The sequence below is a fragment of the Nelusetta ayraudi genome, unplaced genomic scaffold, assembly GCF_046127955.1.
Source record: "Nelusetta ayraudi isolate G7.1 ecotype Tasmania unplaced genomic scaffold, CSIRO-AGI_Nayr_v1 ptg000011l, whole genome shotgun sequence".
Lineage (NCBI taxonomy): Eukaryota > Metazoa > Chordata > Actinopteri > Tetraodontiformes > Monacanthidae > Nelusetta > Nelusetta ayraudi.
This window is the reverse complement of record NW_027466061.1, coordinates 17,691,879-17,717,572: the sequence shown is the minus strand read 5'-3', so window position 1 is coordinate 17,717,572 and position 25,694 is coordinate 17,691,879. Positions and strand designations below refer to the sequence as shown.

Genomic DNA, 25,694 nt, shown 5'->3' with positions numbered 1-25,694 from the left:
CGGGGCCATTTCTAAGAGGAACCAGAAAGTATTGATATGTTTGCTTAGCTGTGGTCATGAGGAATCTAACTATGTAACATTTGCCCGACTCAGAATAACAGTGTAGGCGCGGTGAGTGAATGAAGGGAACAGTAATGCGGAGTCCATGACAGGCTCTGTATTTTAAAGGGCTCGGATTTGCTGTCCGGTCTTTAAAGAGCTGTAAAGTCAAAACAGTGCGTTTTCGTGAAATGACCCAAAGGAGAGTTTTGTTGATCAAAGTGTTTTCTGCCATATCTTGAGGTTTGACTAAGATTAAGAAAAAGGGCTTTGAACTCGGAGGGATTTAAATATTGTATGGTAATAGATTTGAGCAGGCCAGCTGATTTTATTTCTGTAGGTGGCGCTGTTGGGCGCTGCTCTGTTGCAGAGCTGGTCTTATCGCTGGGGCTCAGTCCCAAATAAAGGCTATGACCTAAAATGACCCTTCAAAATCCTCGAGCAGATCTTAGAAAAAAAGAGAAACTACCTGCACATTTTTCTTCAGAGTGTGTTAGTAAGAAGGGTATTCAAGGATCAAGAGGACCGACTCAATTGAAAAAGTCTTTCTGCACTGCACATTTTGTGTCCGTCAAGTCTTTTTGAGAGGTTTTGCCACAGCAGAGGTTTGAGTTTAGGTCCACAGTTATTCCAAAAGTCCAAGAATTCAGAAAAGTCATCAAGTGTGTTCTGCCAGAGAGAGACAATCTATTCCATGGTGAGTGCAGCTGTCCTCCACTGTGTGGACGCCCCCCCGCCCTCACTATTTGAGGCCCTGTTGCACGGTCCTTTTACGGAGCGTCTGGGCGGAGCAGCACCTGTCAAGTGGCGTATTTGAGTTTAGGAGTCTGCGGATTGCACGGGATACCAGTGAGGGAAGGGAAGCCGGTCGTGGCCGCATTGCCTTGGCTCTCCACAAACATCGGGTCCAGGCATGCAACTTTGGCAGCAAAGAAAGCGTGAATACAGTGGAGCACCGCAAAGAGGTTGGAGAACTCCAGCTCCTGAAAAACAGAAACAAGTGGGGGAAAAAAACGTTTAAAATAATTAATTTCACCGCTGGATGTCTCGGAGTTCATGCAAACCGAAACAAAATGGCGCAAGAACATCCAAACACCCTCCAAGCAACCAATTTCCCTTCTCCTTTTCAAAACTTGTTGTGCGTGTCCCGGTGCAAGACTTCTCTGAGTCTGAGCGACACACTGCAGCCAGAGTGTCTTTGCTGTGGCTGATCCAAATCGGTAGAACAATCTACCTGAAAATTTCGTATATTGATCCTTTAAAGGTTTATTTTTTTATTTTATTTATTTTTTTTACCTTTGCCTCAATAGATTTGGAGTCCTGATTCTGGAACAAAAACTTGATTTTGCTCTTCCCGTCGTCAGATGATCCTTTCAGCTGGGAAAACTTGTATCTCCACAGGACAGCCTGAAATGTGAAAACCAACAGATTAAAAAATAGTCTAAGTTTACAAAAATAAAACTGCATCTGGTCTGTTTACAGCGGGATTCCTGCGCTACCACTTTTAATGAATAATTTCCCTTTTTTTAAAAAAACAAAACAAAATTGCAATTTCACATGAATGTGGCGAGAGATGAGGGGCGTCAGCAGGTCGCAATGGTGTTGGCCACTGGGAAATTTAACGAGCCGCAGCCGTGTCACCTGCAACAACGGCGCCTCCTTCAAGGTTTCAATTAGCGCTGAGGTGAATAAACAGAAGCTGCAGACGGAGGCAGCCGCTTACTCCCCAGACTGACTCGGCAGGTAGACAGCTGGCAACGCCGTCGACATGAATATGCATCGCTGCCTGCAACTGCAATCATTACGGCAACACTGGTCTGATGAATTATTACATAAGGAAACACGTTGGGCGTGTCACATCTCAGATGTGTTAACAGCAGAGCAGACTCTAACAGGAAGTGTTGCTGCTTTTCTTTTTTCTAGGGTGAGGGGTGTGTGAGGGGTGGGGGGCTCGTAGGCATTGAAGGGATGTGATGAAACTCCCTGGTGTGAATCTCAGGCTCAGCATCACTCCAGTATTGACTGATGGGAAAACATACTGCAGCAACGTTACAGTAGAATAGACTAGACTGAAAGGCCTTTATTAATTCCACATTGGAGAAAGTTTCATAATTACAGCAACAATATAGTGTAAGGAGAAGAAACATCATATTAATTAAAAAGAAATAAAGAAATAAAATAAAATATTTATAGAGTAAGAAAGGATTGAGGATGAGCTGCAATACAGCTCAACCTGTCTCTGTAAATGGATCACATGTATCACATTTCTGACTCTGCATTAAAGGAAACAGCTGAAACACTTGGCGTCCACCGTGACGCTACATCCTTTGGAACTGACACAGATTAAAGTTCATTTGTTTCAGGTGCACAATCATGGTTTTACAGACCAGAATGCACCTGGTGAAGGGGAGGAGCCAGGCTCCATTTGTGCCAAGCGGCTGCATGTCATCAGGAAGTTTCTGGCGTGTAATTTGGTAGCAGCTTAAAGCGACAGCGGCAGTTCCTCTAACCCCTGAGATGCTGCTTCCAAGATACTCCCTGACTGGCAAAAAAGGGAGGCTGACACTCCTGTGGTTGAAGCAGTGCCTCCAAGCTGGCCTGGTGCAATGAACACAACTTCAGTGGACAGAGAAGAAGAGTAAAAGGAAAAATCATAGCCTAGAGACTCAACATGGCTGATCTAGCCCAGTGCTGAGCTGTGTATATTCCTAGATCAAACTCCTGAAGTGAGTTTGCTTCATATCATGCTGCAACTTTAGGCCCAATCAGAAGAGCAGCTTCCAAGTCGGGTTGATTCTAAAAGCACAATATGTTGTCAGGCTGGCATCAGTTAGAATGTTACATGTCAGCAGGATTGTGCTGCATAAAACACTCATTGTACACGAAAAAAGTTTTGTCTACATGTTGATGTACACAATAACGCTTATAAAATGCCTTGTTGTTTTTCCCATCGCACATCAGCTTGTGTTCTGGGAAAAAGTGGATCCACATTGTCCCACATGTTCCTGCTAAATTGTCCTCAATTTCCCCGTGTATCTGGAGCAGTGTTGCTTTATGAGGTTGGAGCGATGGTGGAGATTCTCAGCGGCGCCTTATCCCGCAGATTACAGCCAGACTAGTCATCATGTTTGCACTGATTGAAAGCAGTTCCAGGGCGGTTTTGAAAGTTGCCAGAAGCAGCTCTCGCCGACTGAATAATCCCGCCCAGTCTATTGTCTGAAATAGCGGCAAACATATGGATTATGGTGTCTGCAAACAATACTCTGGCAGCGTTTTCAGAATCCTTGGGCGGTAACACCATTGGTTCACACTGCAGGAAACAGGGCCAAGATCTTAGAGAGCAATATGGTTGCGGTTCTGGTGAGCTGCGCGTTCACGCACTGGGGAAGGCCGAAGTTGACTGCAGGCGGGAGCAAGGCGTTGGTGTTGGTGGGGAGGGACACAACCGTTTCAATAAATGTGCTCGGAACTTTTCGAATGGCTCTAGGGGTTTAGGATTAACGTCGATGACGGCGATTACAATCCAGCCGTCTGCATGGACGCAGCTCCTTTTTTTCTGCGTTCTTCTCGACAGTAGACGCCGTCTCGCACCTACCTTTGAAGCCGCATCAAAGCACACAAAGCCCATGCCGAAGTCAACCGTCAGTCCCATGAGGTGGCTCTCCATGATGCAGGCGTACGTCTTGCACTGCGGAGCGCGAGAGTAAAAGCGGTAAGCGCAAAAGCAAGACAAGGACAGAGAAGCAGGTTCTTTAAAATATATAAATATGTATATATGTCACAGGAGCATCATCAATCTTCGTATCAAACGACTGAGCCGTAACGGCGCGTCGCGCCTCGGAAAAATCATCCCAATTCCCCACACGTCGCGCCCCCCCCCACCAGCAGACCTGTATCCTCTCCACCTCCAGGAAGGTGGCCATCTGAAAAGCCTTCTCCCAGATGAGGAGCTCGCCGTCCAGCTCCACGCTGAAGAACAGGTCCTCCCCCGTCTCCGTCTGGACGCTGAAGCAGTGCTTCCTCTTGTCCAGGAGGTCGTTGTCCTTGGAGGAGAAGGTGCAGCTCAGCAGGTGCAGCAGCTTCTCAAGCGAACACGAGTTCAGTTAAGTCGCAGGAGTGAATTCTTTTCAACTCTCCCGAAAAGATAAATGGGAGAAAGTGTGTTTGCATGCAGCCAGTTTGGACCTGATGTATCAGCCCATGCTACACAACACAATGTATGCATTCAGTCTAATACGTGAATCTGCCTGCCATTAATCTGCCTGCTAGGTCAGAGACTTCATATAAATTCTCACAATGATTTCTTCAAGTGGCCTCAGACATGCAGAGAATGTATGAATATTCTCCAAGTGTCTCTGTGGGATCAGAGCTGAACCCGTGCAAATGCATCAATGCCGAGGTTGGTATACTTATTCTACTTTATATTCTCCCAGTGTTCTGTCAGAGACAGCAATGCCTCCCTAAAGTCCTGGGGAATGAGGTGGAACAAAATCCCTTACCTTTAAAATCTTGCACATAATCTCATACACGGTGAAGGTTTTCTCTGCCCTGGTCCAGTCCCATGTTGTCACCTGAAAAAATATACATTAACATTTGACATTTGCGCTTATTTCAGTTTCAACTGTGTTTTTCTTTAGTCTTATTCAAAATGTGCCTGTTTGCGTACTGCCAGTCAAACTGACGCACTCCTCACACGTTTGTGGTTCCACAAATTAGTCTTGACTGAAATAATAATCGGCCAGGATGCATTTATAATCTTTGCAACATCAACATTAGCGAATGGAATTGCTTGGAAATGTAAAGTACATGACAGCTTTCAGACAGACTTATTAGCCATCGGCAGTTAACTACGCTGAGCTCACGCTAACATTGATTCTTGGCAGCTACTCAGCATATCTCATGGTGTACTTCACACCATTTGAATACATCAAGCAGTATTCAAACACGAGATGAAGATTCACATTGTTGCTTGTTTACCCTAAAAACGTTTAGATAATAACTTGCATTTGGCTATGCCCAATATTATTTCAATAGGTTGTGTAACAGTCGACACTGTTTGCACACCTATGACGGCTGCACAACTTGATTTTTCAAGCAGACAAAGCAGCTGTTGTCTTTGGCTTTCAGGATCAGCTTGCGAGCACCGTGTCTTGCAAAGGCAAGCTGAACAGTGGAGGAAACTGGCTGCTGATGCTCTGACTCCCCAATAAACTTTTAGATAATCCCATGTAGTCCCCTTTTAAATGTCAGGACGACCCCTGTTAAAACTTTATTTAAGCTAGGCTAATGTTAGCTGAGCATTACAGGCAGGAGTACTGTTTAAAACAAACCAGCAGAGGAGATATTTGCACTATTTTCCCCGTTCCAACGTGGCACTTCTATTTTTGAGGTTCCTAAATCGGATATTTTTCAAAAAAGATTATCACAAGCTTATCGTTTTCACAACATATGTTTCCTTCTCATATGCTTTGTACAACAACCACAGCTTTAAATCTTTGCTGCTGGCTCTCGGCTGCCAGACAATCACTTATCAGCGTCAGTAAATGTCACCCATTTTGACGTAAAACTCTTGTGGGACAATATTAGTCATCAGCAACTACTCGGCTTGTAATAAAGAAGCTGATCATACTGTGTGAACAAGTGGTCCCCTATATTCCGCCATCCACTCACATTAGCATATTCCATTTATATCGGCAGATTCGAGTTGAGTGGACAATTTCTGTAATCTATCAATCTGCGCCCATCTCCAGTGCCACCAGCAGCTCCTCTCCACGTCGTAATCACTTAAACGGCTGCCGGAGTGCAACCGCTTTAATGATCTTCATCAATCAAGAGAAGGGGGACGGTGATTGAGCCCTTTGTTTTTCCAACAGGAGCGCGACTCGTTAAAACGGCAAAGCAAGAAAATCTCAAGCGGAAACTGTTCAGCGGATGAACCAAAGGCGGGGTCATCCAACGGTGGGTGGGTGGGGTGGGGGGTTGGAAGGAGGGCACTCACGGGAGGTGCAGTGAACTTGAAAAGTGAGGAACCCCTCAGAGCGAGGAACTTTGGCGAGTACATGCGGTCCTGGACGGAGTCCTGCTCCTTCTCGTCGACCCAGCCCATGTAGACGATCTGTGGTGAGGAGGAGAGTCATGAGGAGCTCAGGAAGAGAGTATGCAGCATGTCAACACACACACACACACACACATTCACATTAAGCCATTGCCTCAAGGCCTCGACATCCTGCAAATATCTTATCATATTGAGTGATGGTGCGTGTTGGGAGTCATGGGACTGATTTCACATTAGATTAGGTAGATTTGGTAGATTTGGGCTCTCACAACTCGTCTCACTCAATCCTAAAGCACAAATTCACATTGATTACATTCTGTGGTTCATGATTTTTCAAATCCTCCTGCGTTAAAAAACGTGCAATACATTGCAGAAGGAGAGATAGTTGTGTGTCTGTGGTGGGCATGAGCACATTATATTTTTGCTCTATTTGTGTTACAGTGAGGTGCTCAGTCCCCAAATAGAGCCCAGCTCTAAGGAGCTTTACAGATTAACCGCGCAGGTACGTCACTTTTCGGAATATCTGCCAGATTAAAAACCTATGAGAAAAAAAAAAATCCCAGTGATGAAAACCTGAAATGATATTAGAATTAAACAATCATGCAGAGTGATCAGGGCGGCAGTTAAATTGGAGCCCTAAACACATCGTCCATAACCAGAAAATACCTTCACAGAATTGTAAGTCGTGATTCGTCGTCTCTATTTACTGATTCTCTGACTCGGCCCAGTTATTTCTAACTGCTTTTGTATAAATACCGCAAGTATTTTTGTTTCAACTCAACTCCGACAAATCACTGGCTGGCTCACAGTGGCTTGGCCCCGCCCACAAAATGGACAAATCACTGAGTTGCTCTGGGACAGTGGGCGGAGCTTGTGCACCCATCTGGAGCCGCCTCACACTCTGGGTGACTGACTCAGTGATTCAACTGAGTCAAAGATGCAATTTCCTTCGGTGCTCGACTCATATCAACTGAAAACTTGAACTAGAATTGAGTTTTCCATCACTGTAAGCTGAGGTCTGTGCCTCGTCTTGAGGAGATAAAAAAAGAGGTCAGACCAACAGGGAGACGGCTAGAAACGGAAAGCTTCTGCTTCACATGTTGCGTGACATCATTTCATGTTTCATGCATCAAGTGAGTCTCGACATCAGGACTCATTACAGTCAGACTGACTGCAGCCCTCCAGATGATCCCCCTTCCTTCCTCCGTCTCCCCAGTCCGCATTTTCTTTTAATGGACTTATGACAAAAGCGCCAGGGGAGGGGTCGGAACGCACGGCAGCGTCTCCTGCCCTTCTATTTTTTTTTTTAAAATGAATTGTCAAGTGAGCGCCTGTGCCTTTTTGCGAGGCAGGAAACCACAGCGAATAAGTCAGCAGTGCCACTCTGCGTGTTTAAAGTCAAACACGGCACCGCCAGTTAACGGGCCGTCGGCTCTCGAGTTGTTTGTCGGATCGTTTCTCTCAGCGGACGGATTTTTAATGATGCAAATGGCGCTCATGTCGCAATAGCTGGCAAGATGTGACGGCGTCCTTCCTCACTGTGAGCGAGTTGCTGACCTGCTGACGAGCGAGCGAGAGGGCGGTGGCGGCGGCGGCGAGACTCACCTGCTGATTGACTGGGAAGTTCCGGTTTATCTTCTTCACCTGCCGAAAGGTAACAAGAGCGTCAGCATGATATTCAAACCTGCCATGTGGAAATAAAAACAGCAAGCCGGCAGAGTTGGAAATAGCCCTTCTCCAAAGGGGGGAAGTCAAGCGTGAGTCACAGTATCTGCGCTAACGTGCTAGCTGCGGCGGTGAAGCAGCCAGTGCCCACGGAGGATTTATTCAACGCATGCAAATTACAAAACAAGACAGATAGAGTCATTTCCACAAAGACCTGAGGGCCTTCCGAAAAAAAAAAAGAATCCATTTAAAGAAATCCATTCCCTCTGTGATAATAAAGGCGTAGACGGGGAAACTACTGAGTGGGCACTGAGGCTTTAAATTAAAACATTCTCCTCAAATCACAGGTATCACTTGCGGTTAATCCGCACGCCGCACCATCAACGCCGGCCTTCCCCCGGCGGCTCGCCGCCCAAAATTGAGCCGTGCAGCCGCGATTGTTTCCTCCTATAGAAGGTGAGAACAACAAGATCCTAGATCCTTTTTATAGGTCAACCCGTTTCTTTTTTCCAGCTGCGGGGGAAGAGAGGAGACAAGCAGGTAACTGAGCTATGATGCGATTCAGGATGTACGAGAGCGGCTTCGTCCATCGCCAGCTGTGGGCTGTTGTTCTATTGCAGCTTTAACCCTTCTCAGGAAATGAGGAGGGCTCCTGTTTCATCTACTCAGTTATAAGACGCACTCTATCAAACTGTTTACTGGCGGCTGATGTTTTACCATGAAAACGCACGTTGGTGAATTTACTCGTCAGACCACATATCATTTCACTGAAAATATTTTCTTTTGGTTTGTACTATTAGGAGTAGCGCACACTAGGTAAGGCAGGCGCTGGGACAGTCTGAAAGGCGCGGGGAACCGGTAGAAGCACGATCAGATGGCTGCAGGGTTGGAAGGAGGACACAGGCAGAGTGGAATCCAATCAACGCCATTCACTAATGGACGCTCACAGGAGATTTGGGATTCGCACACACACGTGTCTGTGTGCCATGATGAAAGAATAGAACAGAAAAGATCTGTCAGAACTACTATTTCAATAATAGAACTCAGCATTCATTTCACCATATTAACCACATTACCAGATTAAAATAAAAAAATGTATTTGTTCTTGAGAAATGTAGCGTTAACAAAAATACATACACATTAACTCATCATCAAATTACATACAGAAATGTTGACCCTTATTGAGTGCCCACTGCAATGTTCTCAGCATCATCGGGCCAACAGTCACGCTGCTGCTTATGATAATGACTTGCCGTGCATGCTGGATGTTGGTTATGCGCTTGACTAACCGAACAACGGAGGTGAGGAGAAGGAAAAAAACGCGCGCAGGCTAATGATGCTGCTCTGCAGCAAGGAGTTGGGAGAATTGCTACAACCAGGAGGGTCGTATTGTTTTCATAATGCTGTGGTGAGGATTACGTGCGCACCCTATGGTTGGTTACCTGGCGTGCCTACTGGAATGTGCTCTGGGATGACTTCATGAACCAAACAGTTGGACGTCATCGGCCTGGTGGCCAGTTATCAGGGAAAGGAGGGAGGACTCTGTACGTACATCGACTGTTTGGTAAAACTGTGAATAAAGGCGACCACTGGTGGGTTCGATCACCTCGTCAATAATGACTTCACTGGCCCCTCGAGGGCCAATGCTTGAGCAGCAGTGGAGAAAATGAAGCAGGAAGAACATTTAACAGGTAACTTTGGGTGGAAATGGCGAAGTGAGGAAGTAAACACGCTGCAGCGCTAGTTTATTGATGTGGGAAGATACAAATAGTCGCCTAGCTGGAGCGCTCGATTTGTTTAGGAAAAACACCAATATGAAATGCAATACAGACATTGACAATAACGTCGTAGCAAACGTTCAACACTTTAATAACTTCGTCTTTCATCGAGGTTACTAATTGGGTTCCATTCTGTCACTTTACAATATTATGTATTTGTAATAGTAGTATGTAAGACTGCCACTAAATAAACGTGTGACGTTGCCGTAAAGTGGTTCGTCCGGCGTGTCGGGTCGCGCTTGAAAGTTACGCAGTGCAGATACAGCTGGCACCCCTCTCACCCCCCACCCCCACCCCCTCTCACTGCCGAGGCGGCACCATTGATCCTATTAATCGATTATCTACCGCTTTACTGAGTTTGGAATCATAATTTTATGGAGGAAAAGTTACCTAGAGCTGCTTTTAAGGTACCCATGATGTATGTTTTTGGCTGGAAAAAAAAGTCTCCCAATATTTGAAATGGTGTATCTTTCCAATAATCAGATGGATGGATGGATGGATGGATGGCTGGCTGGCTGGCTGGCTGGCTGGCTGGATGGATGGATGGATGGATGGCTGGCTGGATGGATGGATGGCTGGATGAATGGATGGATGGATGGCTGGATGGATGGATGGATGGCTGGCTGGCTGGATGGATGGATGGATGGATGGCTGGATGGCTGGCTGGATGGATGGATGGATGGATGGATGCTGGATGGATGGATGGATGGATGGTGGATGGCTGGATGGATGGATGATGGATGGATGGCTGGATGGATGGATGGATGGATGGATGGATGGATGGATGGATGGCTGGATGGATGGATGCTGGATGGATGGATGGCTGGATGGCTGGATGGATGGCTGGATGGATGGATGCTGGATGGATGGATGGATGGATGGATGGATGGATGGCTGGATGGCTGGCTGGATGGATGGATGGATGGATGGATGGATGATGGATGGATGGCTGGATGGATGGATGGCTGGCTGGCTGGCTGGCTGGATGGATGGATGGATGGATGGCTGGCTGGATGGATGGATGGATAGAGGATTGCACAGTTCCTCGTGTTCATTAGCAGATTAATCTCAGCACTGTGACCTTTGGCGAAGCGCAACAGCCCCGGCGGTTTTGCACTCAGAGTGAAAAATCTCAATTTCTCAACTTAATTAAAGTTGCCAAGTGCAAATTCATAATGAATGCAGAAATCTCAGGTGACCTCCTTTCTTCTCACATGCCGACAAGGAAAAACTAAACGCCAATTTGCGCAGCTCTGTTGTTTACAATAAACTCCCGTCATATGTTTTGCTCAGCGCTAATTAGCAAATGTTTGCTAATTCAAGGCCTAATTTATGGCCGCGAGGATGGGCAAGACTGAGCCGGTGTCTCTTGTGTTTATTAACAGGAGGGCTGAGGGTCTGCGGACCAAAAAATAAATAAATAAAAAGTCGGGTTAAATTAAGCGCTTCTCAAATACAAAATAGAATCCAATTAAAAGAAAGAAGTTTAGAGAGGAATCAGCAGCGTGGGCATCGGATGGCGAGACGCTCCTTCCTTCTTCGGAGCTCTGAGTCTTTCACATCCATCTACTGTAGGTGTCCGGCTCATTCACATCCCAGTCAGTGGTGCCAGGCCATTCACTTCATCCACTCCAATTAAGTGTCATTATTCCTCGGAGACTCTCCCTCTCTCGTACTCACATGAATACGCACACCCACACACCAACCAGTGGATATGTGATAATTACAAATTCCTGCGTCTCGCTGCAATTCAATTCCAGATTCATTCAGATCATGTGGGGAGAAACTGCTACTGTCTCAGAGTGACGGAAATGTCTCCTGCGATGATTATGTATCCAAGTACCCTGGCGCTTTACATTTCACATCGCATTTTTTTTTTTTTTTTCGCTATTTCATCTTGAGAAGAGACAATATGTCAACACATTTTTCTGTGGATGGATCGTTAAAAAAAAACGACCCCGTGTTGTTGAGCTTCTTGCTAAGCGCTGAGATTATTCTCCACCGCTGTCAGTTACAGCGAATAAGTTTCTGGGTTAAGCGGCGGAAAATGTGCAGTGCAATTGCTGCCGTGACCTCAGGCTTTTACTCACGGTGCGAGAAGACATCACTATGTGTCTACTTATCGCCAGGGCCAAGGATTTCACAAGCTGGAAGTTTTGCTGCTTCGGCACCCCGGCCAATATGCTGCTGGTCTGCGCAGGCTGCCGGGCGGAGGCAGGCCTGCGAGAGGTCGCAAAAACTGACAAGTGCGATTGTGTCATACTCACATTGTGCTTGGTGAGACTGGAAATGTTCCCGGCGATTGCCTGAAGCCAGTCTAAGCAGTCTTCGGCTGTGGGAAACTGTATTACTCCACTGCAAACTCCATCCACGGCTATGACCTGGAACGCATTTTTCCTAAAAGTGTGGGAAGGAAAAGGAAAGTCATGAGCAGGACAAATTTCACACTGTTTAGTCCAGTAACTGCAAATGAGACACGTTTCGGGAATTGTCAATGGGCGGGAAACAACCAGCAAAGGCTAATGTGTTGCTTTCAACATGTGTTTTTTTTCGGGGGCCAACTTTAAATCACAAGCAGTAATTCCATTTTATTTTATCGCCTCTCTCTTTCTCATTCTCTCTTTCTTTGAATCTTTGAAAATCTCTTCATTTCTCTGGGGTAATTCTCTCTCAAGACTCCACCGTTGACCAATCACACCACAGTTTCACTGCAAAGCTGCGTGAGGAAGGAGAACTGTTCAAAAAAACAAAAAAACATTTGTGGGCGTTGATTGAATGAGAAACAACAGGGACGGAAGGATACTTAACAACAAGCGCTAAGACAATTTAAGAAGTGGCGCAGGTTCATTGAGAGGGCTGCCTCACAGCTCATTAAATACAAGTGCCGCCAAACTCCATGAGGACCAACAGGAAATGCTGCGAATGGTTCAGAAGGTAATCTCTGCGAGTCAGACACCTGCTGGCCCGACGCTCCAGAAGCTTTCAGTGAGGTGGGCAGGATTAGCCCGTTAGCTAGCTGCAAATTCCCAAAAGTCAACAGTACTGCCAGTAGAATAAACAGCTTTGGCCTTCATCCACAGCGGCCAGAGTGAAATAATACACCGGTCGAGTTGGGTCAAAGGGGGTTCATCTCCAGTACATTAAACACATTGATTATACATCCAATCAGCAATAAGAGTCTCTTGTTCTCATGAAGCGTAACGTGAAAAAAAAACTCCCATGGCTTCTAGGTTGCAAAGTTTTTAACTCTTATATATGGCTTTTCATCTTGTCAACCGTATTCAATTGGTCTTAAAATTTCAATAACCAATCAGCTTGCTTTTCCAGATAAAGCAGTGGGAGGGCTGAGAGCAAGAAGCAAAAAAGAAATGTAAACGATATCTTATTGCTGGAGCCATTAGCACGCAAGAGCGGTCGTTTTATGCTAACTAAGAGCATTTTCTCAACTCATGGATCAAAATGTCTTGATGGACAGTTGCTTTGGGTTTAGCAAAAGTTAATTTGAGTTAAACTGCACGACAAATTTCTCCAGTGCTTATCTTACCCCTCACACCAACTGATAGGAAGCTGCTAAAAGAAAAATCTACAGGCAGTTCGCCCAATCGCCCAATCGCCCTCCAAGGTTTGACTGCAAACACTTCCCATGGCTCTTTGCCAAAGAGACACATGAGATCCATCCAAAAGATTCAGTCGAAACTCCATCAAGGTGTCAATATTAAAATGCAAGGATGTCAGTCAGTTCCAACTGCCACTCGCACTTTCTGCCACAATTACTGTGGGGTTGGTTGAGTGGTGGTGGTAATGGTGTGTGTGTGTGTGTGTGTATGTGTGGGGGGGGTTGTATGTGTATGTGTGTGGTGGTGGTGGTGGTGGGGGGGGGGGGGGTGGGGGGGGTTATTGAGGGGCGGCGCCCCCACAGCAGACTGATATCTGCCCGGACCACGACCTTGGATTGGCGGGCCAAGGGGCCACCGCTAAGCCTCTCTCACAGGCCCCTGGCAGACATGACCTGACACAGCCTCTGAGAGCAGTGGAGGCCAGTTTGACTGCTAATCAGCTGATCTCGAAGCCGAGCACACACACAGGAATCTGAGAGGGCGCAGCATATTTGAACTGCATTGCCCCTGCCTTCTTATTCATCGCATTCGTTTTGGGCTTCTTAACAAAATCCACTCAAAAAAAAAATTATTTTACTTTGCAAATAAGAGATGTAAGTTCTGCCAACCAGCTCATCCTTCGAGGGAGTGATTATGGTATATTGCTCAGTTGACAGAGCCTTCAAACTGAGACTTGAGGCCAGATCCAAAACGAACAAATAACAGCGTTTTCACCAACTGACTCACATTGCGTCCACCACTTCAGTGTTTTACCCACAAAGGTTTTTACCTGAGCGACATGCAGCCGCAAAACACAGCACCTTAGTCGGTCTGGCAACCTGGCTGCAACAAGCCCGGCAACCTGCACCTTCATATAAATTCCATTTCTCTGATTTTGAAAAAACTGAAACCCTGGAAGGCAGTCAAGGCCTGTCAGTCTTATATATTCTGCTCTATATTTGACAGTTACCACCATCTGAGTGCGATTTGTAGCTGTTTTGTGGCTGATCTGATCGAGTAAGTGCAGGTAGTCACGTTGTCAAATATATTTCAATATCATTCACACCTCATCAGCTCTTCAGAGAGGAGAGAGCCACTCTGACGCCAGAAACAGCGCCTGGTTTTGGCAGGCGCTGTTTATGTCTGTCAAACTACATGCAGAAGTCAGTGTCTGTGGATAAGGTGCAGTTTCATTTTGCACAAAAATTAATTAAAATATTTTCAAATGAGTCTGCTGTAGCCCTGTCGCGCCAGCACCAGCCGCATTTCCCCTTTCCGTGCAGTCTTTGCATAGGATGCATTTATTTTAGTCCAATTTGAACAGGTTTTGGACTGTGTGGCTCTGGCCCTCAGTGTCTTTGGTGTGCTGGAGCTGTGAATGAGCCGAGTTTCAGGAATGAACATTTCTGGGGGAAAGAAGAAATATTTTCCAAATGTTGAAAGGGGGTGCACCCCAGAAGAGTGACACATTCAACACACCAACAGCTGGCCAAACTGCAGAGCAGGTGTCAGCCGACCGGACAGAAGAAACAAAAACAAAATCCAATTTTGAGCAGGATTAATCACCGGCACGAAGACTCCCTGTGCTTTGTGTGTTTTGGCTGTTTTGACATCGCTGCGGGTGAGATCGCTGCCTGGGAGGCAGCGGTGGCACGGCGACAGTGTGTTCTCTCCACAAACCAGGCTGGAGGAAACACAAGATGCTGAAACGGCCGCTTCTCTCTGCCTTCACAGTCCAACTGGTTCTACTGAGTCACACACCAAGCACCCCAAGGCAGAGCTGCGCTGCGCTCTACTGTGCTTCCACAATCTCGGCCTGATAGAGTCACAGAATTAATCTGTCTCAGTTCAGTTTACAGTTCCTGTATGTGGTGTGAGCTGCGGCCTCTCAGCTGCAGGGAGAGGCACTAGCAGAGTTAAAACCATACGGAGCATCACAGGGAGCCAAAGACTTCTCAGTGAGCGTTTGTAAAAATCTGACTAACCTCTCAATAAAAGCAAATTGTCAATCCTATTTATACATTTATGAGACATGGCTATGTAAATTCTGCATCAGATGCAGACCTAACGTGTCCCAGTATGATGCAATGGACACTTTCTGCAACGGCAGAGCAGTCACAGAAGAGGCGTCATGGTGTAAATGCTGGTAAATGCTGTGAATAATACTCCTGGCGACACCGACTCAATGTAATCAGGCGTTGTTGCTGTTGTGGCGGCTGCGGTTTGATGCATTTTCATCTTTCATGTCTTCGCAGCCTGTTTGCGGTTCATTCATTCATCCTTCAACACCTTCTATACTACACTATCTTTCTCCTGTACTCAGGGTCGCAGAGGTTAGCCGGTGCCCACAGGGCGAAGACAGGGTCACAAGCCGGCAGTTTATAGCAAAGACAGACAAGCACTCACCTACGGGCAATTTAGAGTTTGCAATTCACCTCGCTGCAGGAGGAAGCTGGAGAACTCGGAGAGCAGCCACACTGACAATGGGAGAATAACTCCACACAGAAAGGCCCCAGGCCCAGGGATCAAACTCGCAACCTTCTTGCTATGTGGTGACAACAGTACTATCCACTGCACCATTGGATCACCCTGAATGCAGTTCATCTTTAAAAAAATAAAAAAATAAAATAAAATGGGAGCAGCAGAAGAACACAAAACATTTAATAAAATTCAGCACTGCCCATGCTGCGGTCTGTGCACCTGCACTGAAGCTTCCTGCATTGGAAGACATATCTGTCAAAACAGGTGCGACATCTAGCTGCAGTCCCGCTGCTCACCTGCAGGAGTCGGACCCCGGGGTGTACTGCGACATGCGGGAGTGCAGCAGCGGAATGAGGCGCAGGTCCACCCATCTCTTCTCCCAGCGCAGCCCTGGAGACGTGGGCCAGGAGGAGCAGGACAGTGTGTCCTGGGGAGACGCAGCAAACAGGTTTAAAAACTCCGTACAGCACCCCCCCCTTCCCGCTTGCGCAGGGAGAGGGATCTCCGGGGAGAACACTTCGCCTCCCTCCAAAAAGATGAGAGAGTGCGGCTCCCTGACGATCGGCGACAGTTGCATGGAAACAAAAATTCTCCCTGGCAGCAAAAAGAGAGACGCTGCTGCATGGTTACAGAGAGAAGACAATTATAGAATCAGCCCGTCTGACAGAGTCGGACACAACCAACACGCACCGTGTTGTTGGGATGGTAGTTCAAGTGGAGGCCGCTATCACACAGAGGGGAGGAAGTCCCACTGCTCTGGTCGCTGGGGATGCCTGGAAGCACAGTAGGCACGCACTCAATGAGAAGCTCCAAACTCAGAGCAACACCTCCGTCTGTTTCAAGTGCGCTGAATCACGGCCGCCAGCAAAAGTGCGCCGCTTTGTTCTCCACAGTGGGCTCCCACTTGGTGCCAATTTGTGTTCGGCTGACTGGCTGGGCGGCCGGTCAACCTGGCCTATGCACGCATATGAAAGGACTTTATGAATGCTTTCATGTCGGATGAAGGGCTAAAGCTCTCCGATCGGCTGCAGTGCAAAGAGCAAATTCAGTTCTTTTAGTTTGGCCTTTGTTATCCTGACGTTTTTGACTCTATGGTACAGTGGTTTAGTAGTATACTGAATATACATATTTACATACATATATATATATATATATATATATATATATATATATATATATATATATATATATATATATATATATATATACATATATATATATGTGTGTGTGTGTGTGTGTATATATACACATATATACTGTATATTAAATATATAGTAGTAATGCACTTTAAAGTAGTTGAATCTTTTGTTTGAAGTGGTAATTAGGATGAGAGTCCAGAAAGAGCTTTGCAGTCACCACGACAACCGATCCTGGACTGAAAATAGCAATGCATGTTGTAAAAATCACTGATGGAGGTGGGAGGCTTCAGGTCGGCCGCAGGCTTCTTACACGTGCAGTCCTCGCACAGGGGGAGCTTCAGGAAAGCCGGGGTCTTCTTCAGGAACGACACGGTCAGGGTCACTTCCTCGCCCGCGTTCCTCAACACCTGCACCTGCAGGGCCAAACAGCAGAACACATCCATTTTTTTACCTACAAACAAACAGACTTACATATACACATACATACAGTGTGTGTGTGTTGCGTTGGGTTGTGTGTGTGGGGGGGGGGGGGGGCGGGGCTTACCACTTCCTCATGGCGGTAACTCCTCACATTTATCCCATTGATCTGCAAAGAACACCAGGAGTCACCGTTCATGAAATTGGCAGCGTCACGTTACTTTCGCTTTGAGTGACTAACGAGGCGAGCCACGCCAACAACGGAGGAACAGCAACGGCGCCCCCGCGCTGTTGTAAACGAGACGGCCACATGCACAAACAGAGAACTTCCTCCAGTGGGTTCCCTCAGCATCATGTAAGGCCACCACTTTGAGCACCTCTTGTAATAGTAAAGGCCAAAGGTAGCTTGTATTATGTATTAATCTTGTGATGTCTAAATAAAATATATGTATATCTATATATATATATATATATATATATATATATATATATATATATATATATATATATATATATATATATATATAAAATATATATATGTACATATATATATAGAGAGAGAGATAGATATGTATATATATATATATGTATATATACATATATATATATATATGTATATATACATATATATATGTATATATACATATATATATATATATATATATATATATATATGGAAAATATTTAAAGGGTGTGACATTTACACACCGGATGCGCATCACTTGTTACCCTGTTACAGGAGCATGAAATTTTAAAGACGCACTATTGGCTATTTTCCATGTGGTGTAAACTGGCATTTAGAGGCGAGTCGTGGCATTTTTACCTGCAGGATGCCGTCGCCGATGAAAAGCAGGCCGGAAAGTTCGGCTGCAGACAGGCGAGAGGAAACAGAGGAAGCGGTGAAGCAACTGGAGCGGGTGGAACAGCATCCAAGGCGGCAAATCCAACTATTTACCTTTTTGCTCTTTTGATATTTTGGAAATCACGACTGGGATTTTGTGCTCGGCTCCACCCTGCAGAGACAAACGCAGTCCAAGTCAATTACCGGTGATGCACGGCAGAGACGGGGATGGCAGCTAATCCCTCCCGGCCCGGCGCCGTCGGCGGCGCTTTGAAAAGACAATGGTCAATAACACTTGTTCAGACTTGGTTTAAGGAAGTTTGGCAAGAGGCTCCTAATCGCCCGGGGATCTAAATTACCTTGATGCTCAGGCCGAACCCTCCGATCGTCTGCCTCCTGATCGTTACAGTGCGCTCCTGCAGGGGATTAAGTGAGAAAAGCCAGTTCAGAGCGATGAAGAAGCAGCAGGAGCTCCAGGACAGATGGGAAGTGTCACTTATGTCACGGCATGGCATTTTAATCCTAATGCTGTAAAGACGACGCTGAGATGATGGTCCGCAATATATAGCACGGTGTCTCAACTAGACCCAATAGATAGAGCCGCACTGGCTAACTGGCTGAAAGACTTGAAAGACACTGGTAGTCAATGTTGCAGTCGCTCCCACTGGTGTGGTGAGTCGTTTCCACAGCTAATTTATTTGTACGAATGCATAAAATATTGTGACTCTTTTGTCAAAACTTGAAGTGCCTGTCGCCCACCTGGAAGCGAACCAGAATAAAGTGCTGGATTCCGACAAACAGACAACTTTAGTGAAGGTGTAATGTTCGGCACGCAGGCGGCACAACTGGCAAAAATGAACAAAAAAAAAAACGTAATTGCAGAGCCTCGGGCCTCGAGAATGAATGAGAGCGCATCAAATTATGAACACCAGACACAATATATTTGGGCGTCTTCTGAGGCAAAATGCCTTTTCGTCCAATTTGACAGAGAACAGAAAATGATGAAGATTATGATTTGCTGGGAGTGTCATCAATCATCTCCCATGTTGCTCGCCTGGAGAGATTTAGCATCGGTTGACAGGAGCCGCCGTAACTCTCCCAGCTCTCTTTAAAACCCTCCAGATTTACTGAAGCCTCGCCGATCACAGCAGTTCCTGGTCCACTGCCACCTCACAGCTCAGTTGTTTAGCTAGAGGCAACTCAGCCTGGCTGTTATGGTGTGCTGCGAATGCTAAATGTTTTGAGTGTCTTGAGCTTTGAGGCGCGGTCACTCTGACAAGTATGCAGTGTGACCGTTCGCACAGCCGATGTACTGTACCCTGAAAAGGTGAATGTGTAACAAAGGACACACGGCAACAATCCGTAAACGACATACTGGTAACATGCTACAAGCTGAGGTTGTCAGGAATTTCAGGAATTCATGTTCTGGTGTGCATTTGGAACATTCTACGTTGGTAAGTGGCAGCTCAGAGACACTTGGGAGCATTAGCAGAAGCATGTTGTTTCCATTAACTGGACGTCTCATAAGAGACTGTGAAAACGTAGGACTTTTTCCACTGTTTTTGACAAATGCCATGGCCCAGGCACCATGATAGTTTTATTTTTTTTCTAAATAAGTTCCTAGTTTATTAAGATAAAGAACAAAGAGATGTGGACGTATTACTTGGACTGCAACAACACAGGTAAATCATTAGCCAACAGCAAGATCTGATTTATCTGAGCGGATTAAGTGGTGACGTGTCACTGATGGTATTGTTATCCCACATGCACTGCGACGTTCACATTACAGGTTATTTCAATGATGCACTGTTACTCACGCTCGAATAAAAAGGCTCCCCTGACACACAGATGACGTCTTGCTCCTGAATGGTGAGAATATCTTTGGCCAAGTGCAGTCGAATATTAAACGGCTCCTCATTACCTTCCTGCATCAAATAAATCCCAGTCTTTGTCTGTGAACAGTCAGAGAGAGAGAGAGAGAGAGAGAGAGAGAGAGAGAGAGAGAGATAAAAATCATTCATCATCCCTCCTCGACCAAATTAACTGGCCATGAAATGAAATGTCATTGAGAGCACTCCATGCACGGCAATCAGGGAAATTTCTGTGATGACTGTTGTTTTCCCTTTCTTTTACCACTCGCCTTGCTAAAGCTAATGTTGCCACGGTTATTTCAAAGTTATTGACACAAAAGCACAGTTAAACAAAATAAAAAAGGGGAGCCACTCGAGAACGCTTGATTTACAGCTGTGGTGCATTTTTCTCTGCGCCCGCTTTGTACTTTTCCAGTGAGGGCCGTGACTGTTTCCAACGATGCGTTTAAAACATGCTAATCCTCTCACATTTGCATTCCGCGCATCCTCCCTCTGCCCCGGCTAATTAAGATGCCTGCCCTGTCCTTGAGTTAAAAGAGATCTGAATAAAAGAAGCACCTTCACCTGACAAGGCTGCTTAAAAAAAAAAGAAAGAAAAAAAAATAGCAGCTACTAGTGTCAGCATACTTGTCACCCCGGTTACGCCCGCTCATCTGTCGACCATATAGGTGCTATTTTTAGAACGCTATGTCGGTGGCTGGTCAAGTTCCAGTCAAAATCAGTCTGCGGCGCCCGTCGTCATCATTCAGCCGTAATGAGGAACGTGAAGACACGAGCCCACCTCGCCCACCCGCCACCGGCAGCGTGAGAGATGAAATGCAGGAGTCATTCATTCACATTAGGTGAAATGATGTGTGTGTGAGAGTCATTATCCGAGCAAAATGAGGGCAGTGGTGTCACAGCAGTACGTGGCCGCTTCAGACGGCGTGTCGGGGCAGCTGAGCGATGACCTGCTGCGCCCACTCGTGTGTTGTGGCCAATTAGTCTCGTCCTCGACGCCGCCGACGCGTTCCGTTCCCGAATTATCGTCTGCATCACAACCAGAGCAGATACGCAACCACAAGCATCTGCTCCCTAACCCTTTTGGGGGAATGGGGGCGCGTAGCGATGAGAGGAGGAGCGGCAGCCGCGAGGAGCGACGCCGTTAGCGCATTAGCGCGCGCTAATAAGAACATTTGCCGGATGATTTTCTTACAGCTGCTGCTAATGACGGCTCTCACGATCAATTAATGCGGCGAGCGCTCACACACCAGACTGATCAAACACATCGTATCTGCATCTACAATGAGAGGGAGGAAATGAACCAGATTTGAAGCTCAACAACATAAAGAAAAACGTGAAAACAATCTTCACACTGACATTCCTCGTTTCCGCAACAATTCCTCCAAAACATCCAATGTGCACCGTGCCTCTGATGTCCTCATTCCTGATCATAATTATTTATTATTTTATACCTGTGTGCCAGGTACAGCTGCAAGTTAAAACCCAGCGTGCCTGGGGCCTCAATTGACACAGTGGTCAGTCGAAATTGGGCGATACATCAATTCTTAAGGTAACACGCTAACACAACAGTTATCAAGGTGAGAAATGGAGTTGCAGTGGCCACAGCCCCAAAAAAACTCCAACGACGTTCACCGCAGGTCCATCATCACCGCGCTTTCAGGCTGGGAGCGTGTGAGACGAGGTGAGTGCTGCAAATGTCAACTGAAAAACGACTTCAACAAGCCCCTTACTGCACTTCGCACTCAGCGCTACAAATTTTCTGGACAGCTCTTTTATTTTCTCCCCGTGTTGTTTGCTTGTAGATTAAGGGATATCCACGGCTGCACAGACAACCAGGGAAAGCCTCTGAGCCACTTCAAAATGCCAAGGCCATTTCTGCAATCTCAGGCAATTCACTGCGGAGACATTACATTGATTGAATCCCACCAACCTCTTCATTTGAAGTCTTGAAATCCATGTGCCACTATGCGGTCAGAGATACTGCAAAGGGAAGAAACAAGATAAATTGAGCTGCGGAGGCAAAACATTTAGTAGCACAATGACGAGGTTCAGGTGATGCCTTGAAAAACAATCATTGACAAAAGCCGATACTTCTCTCTCCATTACAGGCTTGCTTTGCTCATCTAGAAAAATAAAGGAAGTTTTTGACTGATGCGTGTCCCTTGGAAAATCACCTCAAGTGAAAGAAAAAAAAACACATCCAGAAATCTCAGGAGAAACCTGGAGCCCATTCTGCAGCAATGCATAATTCATTAGAACCAGGTAGCCTAATAAATGTTTCAATATCGAGCCCGGTGCGCCAAAAATGAAATGTTTTACCATATCTGATGCCTTATGTGCATAGAACTGAGCCACTAAAGTTGTGAAAAGGTGGAGGATTCCACAAATAAGAAGACATGTTTAAAGGCCCAGTGTGTACACTTTACTACACATGTAATGTGAATATATCACTGCTAATCCCTATTTTCTGATGTCCCCTTTTCATAGCAGCTGTGATGTCAAGGGTCAAATCATGAAACATGGCGACAACTATGGCTGCACGTACAAGTGGACTAAGTACTTAAAATTAGCAAACATAAACACAGCAGTTATCAATATTTAATGACTTCACATAATTGTACATTTGCATACTTGAAAGTTTACGTCATACTCATAGATCCCTTTACTGTAAATGATACAAATTAAGCCTTTAATTCAACCAATCCTAAATCGTGGGCCACTGCAGGTATGCGGGGGCACAACACGATGTCACTACTGTTAATTATCTTCAGTGACTTTGTCACACTGAAACGCAAATGTTCTCCATTTCATTTAACCCCAGCAAACCCCTCGGGATGTTACGCAGTGGGCCTTTAAAACACAGGTTAATAGCTTTTACTCACATACAAACACAGACTTTCTTGAATTGCTGCCAGTGCCTCGTCGCCCCCAGACCCTCAAACCCCCAACCTCCCTCCAAAAACATTTCCACTCCCATTTCAATCAGGCACGACTACCAGTTTACTCCACCAGGAAAAAGGGGGGCGATTTTTAAGGTAAGGACAATTGGGGGCCACACAAGGGCTCACGCTTGAATTACGGCACCTGTTCCCGCTCAGACCCACCTCAGCAGAAAGGCCCCCAGCTTTTAGCGTTGCGAGATCTGGAGCAGCGAGTCGATCCCCGATCTGAGCCGCTGCAGCAGAGGGCCACCGCCCATCAGGAGAGCGGTGCTGCTGTCACCTCTCCTGATGGCGAAGAGCAGAACAGTGTCTCACTCCCGCTCGCCGGCCCCGCTGAGGTGATGGGACGAGGCCGCGGCTGAGCTCATCGTCATCGTCGTGGGAAGCAAAGCCGCCAGCAGGAGTGTAGCTGAAAACAAGCGCAAACACAAAACATGTAATGCAGGCTGGGAAATAATGGTGCTGATTGAATGCGGCGGAGAGATGATGGAGGGCAGCATGAATCCGAGGCTATTCGCCGCTTTATTCTGTTGAAAACACAATCCGGGTTCCAGCTGATCCAGCAGCGGCAACCTTGGTCCTCCACTTCGGTGGCACGCATGCGCTTGTGAAACCTGTGGATTCACGAGCGCAAAACACCACAACGCAATCAGCCAACATTCTTCCGTTCTCTTGGATCTCGCAACGCCAGCCAACAAACGTCTCTTTTTGAAGTGGTTAATAATTTCCTACAGCGCACCCTCAACAGCTCATCCTCGTTAGCATGATCCTTGTTCAACAGAACGTATTTTTCAATAGTTTTGGGGAAAGCAGCATATGCATCTAAATCTACAAATCTTTCAAGCATTTACCATTGCTTGCTGATCATTCAGTTTGAGCGATGTTCAAAAAAGTACATATATATACAAACACAAATATATTTGGTGAGGCGTTGTGAGGAAGTAGAGGGATTCATTATTATTTCTGCACAGAAACTTCACAAGTTCTCTGGTTCAACAGACCCCATTTAGTGTGAAAAATAATCAGTTTAACACTGTGTACAGTTCCTCAGGCAAACCTTATTTCACTTCCATGTTTTGTAATAACATAAAGTACTGCACTTTCGTAAACTGCAGCAAATCTCAATGGCAATATGTGCATACCTAATCCAGTTTTAAAATGGAAATGCCAAGATAATGTTTGCTCTAGGTTCAATTATTTCTGCTTTCATGAAGATCCACTCTTTGAACAGTGTCTTAAGAGGAACTAGTTGCCATGACTTGCAAGTTTGACTGAAGGTCAACATACACTTGTACACTTTCTATTCTTCAGTTTGTCTTTTAATGGGCCTTAATGTCGGCTTATTTCAATCACACACACTTGACTATTTTTCAATATAAATTAAGGCCTTAGGGACACTGCTGCTGTACTGACTGCATTTACTCAGAAAAAAAACCTGATTGTATGTGGCTACACAGAATTTTTCTTTGACCACCTTCCCTTTCAAAAGCTTGATGAGCTTCAATTATACTTTTAAGAGATGGAAGGTACAGGGCAGGGCAATCAGTCATAAGGGCAACTGGTGGGCGGCACATGTACTCTGGCCAGACCAGAGGAGGAAGTCATACAGCCACTGCTTGGATCCATGGTGTCCTCGTCCCACTGGAACAATTACCGTGGCTTAAAAGGGAAAGAGAGCACTTCTGCTTCCTGTAAAAAGACCTTCACCAGGAATAGCATTGATTTGATTTAGGGACATCACACTCTGCCAGATATAAAAAAAAAAGAAAGGAACAAAGGTGGAGGATGGTTGCAAAGCGCTCGCTAAAGCAGCTTTGAGGGTTTGCCACTTGGTGTAAAAATAGAATCAGCTGAGTTATCAGCTAATGTTGGCGATCTTTGATGATCTGACTCTCTCCTTTTAATGAGGAAATGTTTTCAAATAGTGATGTGAAAAATGCCATGACAGCTCTGTCCAAGTTAATATTGTCGTTGGCTGTCCTCGCTTCCAGATTTGCCCTTTACTTCTCAGAGGATAGACCTTGGTCAGGTTTTGCTCTGACGAGCGTTGAACCAATGTTGGATTTGGATTGAAAAGTCTAAGATCTATAGGTTCACCTAATAAAGATCAAAGAAATAGCAACAAATTAAATCCTTATTTTGGACTTCGGTTTACTATACTATTTGTCGTACTATCCAACGTAATATCAATGTCCTGTTTTTTTTGTATTTTTTGTATTTTCTTTTTGTTTTTTTTACAACTCAGATACCGAGCAGATGTCTGTTCCAGATACATCAATAGAAGTGTGTTCCTTAGGTTTACGACTGAAGTTTTATTGACTTTGAAAAATGCACTAGCTCAGTTCTTCTCTCTAACCTCTCTCCTCCTACACAATGAGCTGTCTGTGTCAGGGACGAGCTCGCTCTGTGATGGATGTAGGAGAAATCCTGACACCGTTTGTAGGCCCACTTTAAAAAATGGGTGCCTTCATGTGGTGGGAGAAGAAAAAAAAACCTGTCTGCGACTAAGATTCCTTCACAGGTGCCCTCTTGAACATCTTGTCAAATGCATTTCTTTTAACAATCTGAAGGCTGGATAGCCAAGACCGGCCCCATATTACAGCCGCCTTAGATCTTTATTTTTCATCCCGTTTCATCTCCACAAAAAAAAAAAAAGCATCATTAGCCCTCTGTTTAAAGCCTCCTGGTAAAACACTCTTCTTCAGCCCCCTGCAAAACTGGTGCACTGACAGACTGCCACCGCACATCACTGCGAGCAAAGGCTAGTTAAGTGAATTTTATACGGAATGAGACTTTTAAGCTGAGTCAGCACACTTACGTCAACACTGTCGCCATCTGACACTTTCACGGAAATTGCCAAACGCTGT

General features: G+C 45.7%; 1 protein-coding gene across 1 annotated transcript; it reads right to left on the bottom strand.

Moving 5' to 3' along the window:
* Window positions 1-354: 354 nt before the first annotated feature.
* On the bottom strand, window positions 355-23,086 carry sntg1 (syntrophin, gamma 1). Its single transcript, XM_076021558.1, has 18 exons — window positions 22,990-23,086; window positions 21,816-21,865; window positions 19,829-19,963; window positions 18,371-18,427; window positions 18,126-18,183; window positions 17,994-18,037; window positions 17,298-17,339; window positions 17,064-17,166; window positions 16,305-16,387; window positions 15,911-16,041; window positions 11,805-11,934; window positions 7,700-7,738; window positions 6,038-6,154; window positions 4,539-4,610; window positions 3,930-4,082; window positions 3,635-3,727; window positions 1,336-1,446; window positions 355-1,022 (listed from the first exon to the last, which is right to left on the bottom strand). The coding sequence occupies exons 2-18, from the start codon at window positions 21,840-21,842 to the stop codon at window positions 840-842; spliced, it is 1,578 nt and encodes a 525-aa protein (XP_075877673.1). The 5' UTR covers window positions 21,843-21,865; window positions 22,990-23,086; the 3' UTR covers window positions 355-839.
* Window positions 23,087-25,694: the final 2,608 nt, after the last annotated feature.

Coding starts and splice junctions, on each gene's coding strand:
- sntg1 (XM_076021558.1), bottom strand. CDS start 21,842: ATGGATTTCAAGACTTCAAATGAAGAG. Junction 18,184..18,370: donor GGTTCGGCCTGAGCATCAAG/GTAATTTAGATC, acceptor TTGTCTCTGCAG/GGTGGAGCCGAGCACAAAAT. Junction 16,388..17,063: donor CCTGTGCGAGGACTGCACGT/GTAAGAAGCCTG, acceptor CTGTGCTTCCAG/GCATCCCCAGCGACCAGAGC.